Raw genomic sequence first — 7,981 nt, 5'->3', positions numbered from 1 at the left:
CACATGATCAAACATGCAAGTGACCTATTAGTGTTGATCTTAACAGTTGATTCCGCTTAAGTTCAGTTTGTAAGTCAGAGAGGATGGATTCTCTCTGAATCTTGCTAAATCATGTTGTCACTCTGATAAATGTGCTCTTTCTTGCTCTCTGCATCAACCATGGAGGCAGTAAATGACAAACGCCTCACACATTACCCACCCCAATCTGATGATCACTGCAGGATGGGCACTTTAATTTATTAGGGATGCTGGCCGCTGTGTCTGCCAGACGTGTGGAAGCACCGCTCTACTCTTCAGGACGAATAAAAAGCAGAAAGATTCTCTGTAAATGACGTCCAGGCATCATGGAGCACTCCTAACAGCTCAATGTTCAACCTGTCACAAACTCAGCAGGCCTCAACTTTAATAAAACCTTTTATTATGCATGTCAAAGTCTGATTCCCAGACAAAACTTACAAAAGTTAACGTTCCGATTTTAACACACTTTTTGAACATGTCTGTGCAATTCGGTATACATCAACAACGCATCCACCTCCTCCACTTTAAAAGAGGCTCTGGGTTGGCCCAACAGGCGCTAACAACACAAACATCCGACTTGGCTGAAGGGGCAGAGTGTTTCAATTATATACACAACAGTTGCAACAAAAAAAATATATAACATACAATAAACCAGACAAATGCAACCATTTGCCATTGTAATGATCCAAGTCAGTCAGTAGTCCAGTTACCGCAAGTGGAGGAGTATTTACAAACACAATGTTTGAATTCCTAACACGAAAAAAAAAAAAAACAAAACCAAACAGGAGAACTGTTTTTGTTTCCCAAAGGCAAAAAAAAAACAAAAAAAAACGAATGTCTGTTATTGATTTAACTGGAGCTGGAATTGATGACATTTGTACACTGAGGTTCACAGAAGGCTCCAAAACGTCCGTAAATGTCTTTGGCTCGAACAGCAAAATGGTACGTAGAGCCGGACTGGAACTGGGTGAGTGTGCAGGCCATGGGGAGAGGGAGGGCCTTCACCTCCCCGATCTTCTTCCAGTGCTGCTGAGCTGCGTTGCCGCTGGAGTTGTCTTGATGGTAGGCATAGAGGTGATAGCTGTCTACAGTCGCACAGGTCCGGTCAGTCTCCGCCACGCACCAGGACAGCACTATCCCGGTCTGGCTGGGGACCAGCTTCAGCTGAGGCTGCTGGGGAGGCGAGGTGCGTTCGGCTTCTGGGGGTAAACGGGACAGCACGGGTGCAATGGGGAGAGGGGGGAGCGTCACGCTGGAGCCCCGGGTTACCGCGGTGTTGTTCACAGCGCGGGATTTCAACGGAGAGTCCTGCAAAGCAAACAAAGGGCAAGAATTTTAATGAAGTTTGGGGTAAAAAAAACACATGTTGGTCCAACAGATGTCACCAAAACCTAAACTGTACAGAAACTCCAGACAGCAGCAACTACAAACATGTGGATTCAATAAGTAATACATTCGCTTCATAACTTATAAGAACAATAAAGTCAATTTGTCCACAAATCAACTTAATTTCAAACCCTTGGTCTGTAATTACAGAAATAGACTAATAAATGAATTTAGTTTTTCATAAAATTTTTAAACCATAACTGTGTTTTTAGTGTAATTTGTCTTTAATCAAATGAACTTAAGTGCTGAAGCATGAAGTGTGTGAAATGCTGTTCTTCGTCCTCACCAGTGGGGGGCGGTGGTGTACAGTCAATTGAGGAATGTTGGAGGAGTTTTGATTGCTTTGAGGGGAGGACTTCGCTCCTGCACCTGAGGACACAACACACACACACACACACACACACACAGATAAGTTGTGGGGTTTTCTCACTGCAGGAGCTAGATTCAGCAAAGAAGCCAAACTACATTCACACTTCATTTCATAGGAAATAAGACTGATGGATAAAATCATTCTACAGTATGACGACACTCGTCTCCATCCTGCCGGCACTCTCCTGTCCACTGCTCTGGATGGTCGACTCCTCAAACTGGAGCTTCTCCAGCTTCACTGCTTCCACTGTTTTCTCATTCACACACGTCTGTTCTGTCTCTCATTCCTCCTCCTCCAGTGCAGATCTCCACTTTCACCCGCTATTGTCCCCTTAGATTATAAACATCAAGGTCTTAAGAGAATCCTGCTTCAACTCATCTGTCATTTCACACCGAATCCCAAACCAGGTTCAAAGCAAGATAAAGGTCTTACTGTTGGGAATGCTGACGACTGTGTTGGGGCGGAGGATCGGCGAGGGAGTTGGAACGGTGGCATTTTTGACTCCGGTCACTGTAACAGTACAAAAAAAAACAGTCAATTTTTTTCCAATGATCTAATTGTCCGGGAGAAAACTAAAACACTTGGGTTCAGTTTTACCTTGCACATCATCATCGTCCTCAGTGAGATCGATTACCGAGCCTTTGGGTCGAGCAGTTGGCGTCGCTGCTTTGGATGAAGACGCTCCGGTAGCCTGGTTATCTGAGAAAAGGGCATAGCATCTTGTTATCTTCAGTGGCAGCGTGTTTAACCAGACCCTATGATAAATGAGGACAACAATTCAGAATGAGCGTGCTGCTCTGTCACACTCACCTGTCTTTGACGTCAGGGATGTTCCCTGTGGCGGCCCTGGAGCCGTGGAGCCAGTGGCCGCCGGCCCGGAGGCAGCAGGCGAAGAGGCTGCAGACATGGCTCCCACGGCGGAGACGGACTGAGCCGGAGTCCGGGCCGTGGTCACGGACACCCCGGCATTTGGTGTATTCACTGCCCCCGTGCCGCCTTGGTATACGGCGCGTGCCAGAGAGATCTGGGTGGAGGGCATCTGACTAGTGGGGGCTTGCAGCGCCGGGACCGTGGCGGCCACCGCGGCGGGGGCTGACGCTGTTGTCGTGGCGGGGGCGGGCTTTAGTATAAAGGTGGTGGTGGAAGCGGTGGTTTTGGCCTTGTTGAGGGAGTTGGCGGCGGACAGAGAGGAGACGGGAATGTTGACCAGCGCTCCGGGCAGCTGGATGAGGAGCGGCTGGCCAGTGGTCATCATGCTGCTCCCGGAGGCCGTCTTCAGCAGCAGCGTGCCCGCTGGACTCTGGGTGTTGATGCCAGCGGCCAGGTTGGAGGCGGCATTAGAGGTGGAGGTGATGAGCTGGAGGATGGGGGTCTGTGAAACCACAGCACTGGTGGTGGAGGTTGATGCTGCGGCAGTGGCTGCCAGTGCTGGTGAAGCTTGAACTGCGGGGAAACAGACAAGACAGAATAACCTGTAAGAGCCGCTCAAACGTTTTCCTCTGGTGGAACCACTTCAGTGTCAAGTTTGGGATGCCAACACATTCTCTCAGCTCTTCAGGCCATGTTTAAAACTTTTCGACTGGATATCATCCTGGAGTACTTAAAGAGATTAGCTGCTTTGTGTTGAGACTGTTAGGGACTTTGCGTTTCGCTCTCCTACAGTTTGAGATGCAGGAATCTATTCTAATGGAGTTTGCCCTATAGTTCATCATTTTAGTGATTTAGTGATGACTTTCTGGGAATTCTGGGGGTTTTTTTTCTGCCATCCTGACAAAAAGTTTTTGATCTGAACTGCTGAGTATGGAACCTTGCCCCCCCCCTCCTTTTACATTTTAGCTGAATGTACAACGTGTCACGTTGTAATTGGAAATGTTTTGATAAAAACGAGTATAAGGATTGTTGTCTATAAAATGTGTAAATCTGGGATGTTTTTCCAGCTACAAGCAGACACAATCTGTTGCTTTGTCTCTCAACAGCAAATCCAGAGTCTCCTAGAAACAGTATCTGGAAAAGTTTTCTCAAAACAGGGGAAGCCCCACTTTTCAGACCACAGACAGCTCAAATCTACTTTTTCTTCAATGTGTCTTCTAATCGTGTAACAGTGGCATGAAAGCTTTGAGTCACTGCCAGGTTTCAGGAGCTGTTTCCACAAAATGTGCCTCATCACCGCATCAACAAGAACAAACAAGAAGGCTGCAGGAGCATCAGTCTGGCTCTGACCGCCCTGTGGAGTCGTCTGCACAATCACATCATTCTCTTTTCCTACAGCAACCTGCAGCCAGAAGACGGCAGAGGCAGAATGAGAGCGCCCAGACCAGGTATTGGTCCTTCAAGGCCCGAAGACACTGACAAGACTTCTGCAAGACCACTCAGTCATTCCAACTGACCATTAAATCTAGAACAAGGAGCAAGTCTGTATTCTGTTCTGAATTTTGCTTCCCCCCCCCAAAAGTGTGTACACATGAAAATCAACAAAAAACACTTTCTCCAGATATGCAAAGCATTTTTGCAATTTTTTTTTATTAAATAAAATATAAAATGTGCCCATTCACCAGAGGAAAGTCTGTTGTCCATGTTTTGGAGCATCTTGAAAGCTTCAATACCACCACCCTGAGTAACCCTGCTATTGAAGATGACTTGGTTTTGTCATTTCTGTTCTTATGCAGGCTTTGCTGGAAAACTTCTTCATCATATACAATGACTGATTTAGATTTTTATTAAAAACACACCAAAAGCAGCTCAGTCAACCATCATCCAGCAGCACTGCAGCATAGCTACAGATATTAATATGAAACCCATGACAGTAATATCAAAAGCTCTTGACACTTCTTCAGATTTAACATAAATACGCCATTTAACACCCAGTGGAAAGCAGGGTTGCCCCAGCCTGCCAGTCTTGCAAACCATTGAACATTAAAAGAATGCTGCTACTTACCAACTGTAGTGGACGATGAAACAATGGTTGGGGTCTGCTTTAACTCAATGGAAGTGCGGACTGGCCTGTTCAGAAAGATCACGCATGCTTAGAGTTGCTGAAAACATCAAGTTTTTAACCATGACAGGATGACGAGTTCATGGGGCGAAGTGCTGATATTGGACTTTATTTCATTTCATACAGTCATCTTTGAACATCTCGCACCATGATGCCGAGTCATAAAGTATACATCCACGTTTTCAGTCAAGCATTTGTCAGCTTCAGAGATAGTTACTAGGAATTCAATGTAAAGCAATTTTCAACATAATTTTTTTTTCCCAATATTGACAAAGATGTTAGTGATGAAAGTGACGTTTTGAAAGAATAGCCGATATCCTCCACTACGAATAATGACAATTGTCCCAGTATGCTTCTGTACGTGTAACACGGAAGTGTCACAACAACACAGCAGTCCTTTCATTGTACTCTCGGAAAAAGTCCGGGCTCCTCTTTACTCGCAATATTTCATTGATAGCATCGCGGATCTCTCTCCACTTGTCACAAGACAGGAGCGGGAACCGATGCTCGATGTACATCCTCATTGTCCTTCGTAAGTTTCTTGGTAGTGCCGCCTTGCCCAGCAGTCCAATATAGTTGACCTTCGCAACCCAGTCACAGTAGACTTCGTATGGGACTAAGTAACGGAATAGGTAAGAGGCGTAGCGGTCAGGCCGGGGAGACCCTGAGCTTCTCTTGCAGTTGTGGAACAGCACATTCTCCAACTGAGAAGAAATTGTGCGCAGCTTAATGTCTGCTCTGCATCTTCCTTCACTGTAATCTGACAGCTTTTTTGCCATACCAACATGGCGTGACATATCTGTCTTGTACTCCTCCATTTCCTCTTCTTCCTTCTCCTTCTTGACAGACAGTGGAGGAGTCTTACCAACAGAGGGCACCACTCCCTCACTGGGCACCCCAGGATGCGGCCCCACTGTCTGCCGTCGGAGCACGCTGTTGGGAGGAGAGGTGCAGTTTTAACTACACTCTGCACTGCCTGAAGAAATGCTCAGGCTTCAGATTGTAGAACGTCACAAGACTCAGGACCTGGACCTACGAGGGGCTACTTTTCGTGTGGACAGCTCAGACTGGGGCGTGATTGCTTACGCCAAACAAAATATTGGGAGCAAATATGAGGTTTCGTAAAGTTAATCCTGACAAACCATTTTCAAAACAAATGAGCCTTGGAGGATGGAAAGATTTGCTATTCGCTCTATTGATTACAGTTAGCAACCTGGGACAATGTCATCTATTCACTCTGTGTATGATGTGTAGAATTGGCTTCAGTCCGGTATTGTCACGTTCATACAAAAGCCAAATTATTTTCACAGGAAGTACTGTGCACAGACTGTTGCATCACTCAAAGTCCACATGTTGATTTACACTAATTCTGATCATTTTGAGGAAAAAAATTATTTTGTCTCATGACACAAAGTGTGAAAATAATCTGAGCTTTCAAGTGAAGTGATAGAAATCTCTCTGAAAAAAAAAACCTTGGGAACTTGATTTCTAAAGTCTTCCAGTTAAAATACACAGTAAAGAATGTAAAAGCAATCGCATACATACCGCTGAGTCGGAGGGTTGCTCGCAACAGTTGCAGTCTTAGCAGCATTAGCGGCGGCGGCGGCAGCAGCTGCAGCAAGCGCCTGAGGAAAACAAACAGAAGGATGTTAGGGATTTCTCTTTATTAATATCAATTTAATATACAGATTTCAGCAAGGCACAAAAAATAAATAAAAACACAGCATACCTCTTGTTTTCTTTTGTTCTCTGATGCCTGATTAGCTTCTCCGAATTTCTTTGATAGTCGTGCTATCTTGGCCTAGAAGACAGAGATGGACATTTGCTTAACGCTTTGACAAATGGAGCATCAGAAAATTTCATACTTTATATCGGGGGGGGGGGGGGGGGGGGGGGGTACTGTAGCCCACAGTACAATGCAAAAGTATACATACTTGGAGTGTACTAATGGCGGCTTGGTGTTTAGTGGCACAATCGATTTTGTCTACTCTGTCCTTCAGTTCTTGGAAGTGTTTGTCGAAAATGGTGAGCTCGAAGACCCTCATTCGCTCTTCCACCAGCTGCTGCACAATCTGAGGAAAAACCACAAATAGAGAGAAACTCATCAGAAAAAGCACTTTCAAATCTGGCCAAGACTGAAGAGAAATAGTATTGTAAACAGAACTGTAGCCGGATATTCAAAAGACTAACCTTTTCAAGTTTAGGATGACTGCCAGCTTTTGCAGTAATTTTAACTTCCAGTTGGGCTTCCAGCTCATCTTGCTGGTCCATCTTCATCTTCTTTCCCTCTTTTTTCACACTTGGTTCATCTTTTTCATAACCTTCTGATAAGGTGCGCTTCAGTCCTGAGGTCGAAGACTTCTCCTCCTTAACTGCATGAGGGGAAAAAACAAAGAAAAGAAAAGCACTGACCATTAACTTTCATTGTCTCAATCTGTCATTCAACTTCTTTCTTTCTCTGGGTCGCAGGTTGGTCCAGGTCAGTAGTCAGAAGGAGTTTTATTTATGACTGCAATTGTTATAAGACTTTTGCATATTGGTTTTTTAGCTGAAAATTCTCAAATATTTTTCCCAGCACCTATCACAAAGCTTGTTGTAGAGTACATCTAGGTCTCCTGACCCCATGTCATTGTGATTCAGTAATTTGGATCACACTACTTTGTAACCATCTCTTTTGAAGGCAACCATCTCGTACCTGTATTAGACGGTGGAGTGGAGGACGGTCGAGATGGCTTTCTTGTGGATTCATCTTTTAACTTTTTGGGCTCCACCTTCACTGAGTCCACTTCCATCTCTGTATCATTTGATGAGGGTTTCTTCACGTCTTCTTCATCAATCTCTTCGTTTTTGACATCATCGTCTTTGATTTCTATAGTTTGCTTCTGGTCGGTGCAAGAGGACGCTGGATGAGACGGACCAGACGAAGAGGGGAGACCAGAAGCGTTATGTTTAGGGGAGGAGGCTTTTTCATCTTTTACGTTTGCTGCAGAGGGTTCAAGGTCCATGGTTTTTGCACTGTCACTGTCTGTGTCCATTGGTTCTGTGTAGTTAGATGCTGGAGGTTGAGCAGGCGAACATGATGCCGAACCTTTAGTGGAATCTTTCGCCAAGTCGACAGCTTGTTCCGTTGGTGTTGTAGCTTCATCCTGAGGCAAAAACATAAATATTAAATCTTTCAAACTTGACTTTCAAACACACATGACACTTTCTTCAGT

The 7,981-nt window shown here is 45.1% G+C and overlaps 1 protein-coding gene across 1 annotated transcript in view; it reads right to left on the bottom strand.

The window, feature by feature from the left end:
* Positions 1-393: 393 nt before the first annotated feature.
* Positions 394-7,981, bottom strand: part of atf7ip (activating transcription factor 7 interacting protein) — a 29,822-nt gene continuing 22,234 nt past the window's right edge. The window contains exons 4-14 of the mRNA XM_030094027.1: positions 7,462-7,912; positions 6,957-7,138; positions 6,701-6,838; positions 6,496-6,567; positions 6,312-6,391; positions 4,710-4,774; positions 2,585-3,217; positions 2,372-2,473; positions 2,207-2,284; positions 1,691-1,773; positions 394-1,326 (exon numbers count right to left, since the gene is read on the bottom strand). Of these exons, the coding sequence (XP_029949887.1) occupies positions 868-1,326; positions 1,691-1,773; positions 2,207-2,284; positions 2,372-2,473; positions 2,585-3,217; positions 4,710-4,774; positions 6,312-6,391; positions 6,496-6,567; positions 6,701-6,838; positions 6,957-7,138; positions 7,462-7,912 (2,343 nt within the window). The 3' untranslated portion in view covers positions 394-867. The remainder of the gene's footprint in view (positions 1,327-1,690; positions 1,774-2,206; positions 2,285-2,371; positions 2,474-2,584; positions 3,218-4,709; positions 4,775-6,311; positions 6,392-6,495; positions 6,568-6,700; positions 6,839-6,956; positions 7,139-7,461; positions 7,913-7,981) is intronic.

The sequence above is a fragment of the Salarias fasciatus genome, chromosome 6 (genome assembly GCF_902148845.1).
Source record: "Salarias fasciatus chromosome 6, fSalaFa1.1, whole genome shotgun sequence".
NCBI classification, from domain to species: domain Eukaryota; kingdom Metazoa; phylum Chordata; class Actinopteri; order Blenniiformes; family Blenniidae; genus Salarias; species Salarias fasciatus.
Note: the sequence above shows the minus strand (reverse complement) of the source record. Positions and strands in the feature narration are given on the sequence as shown.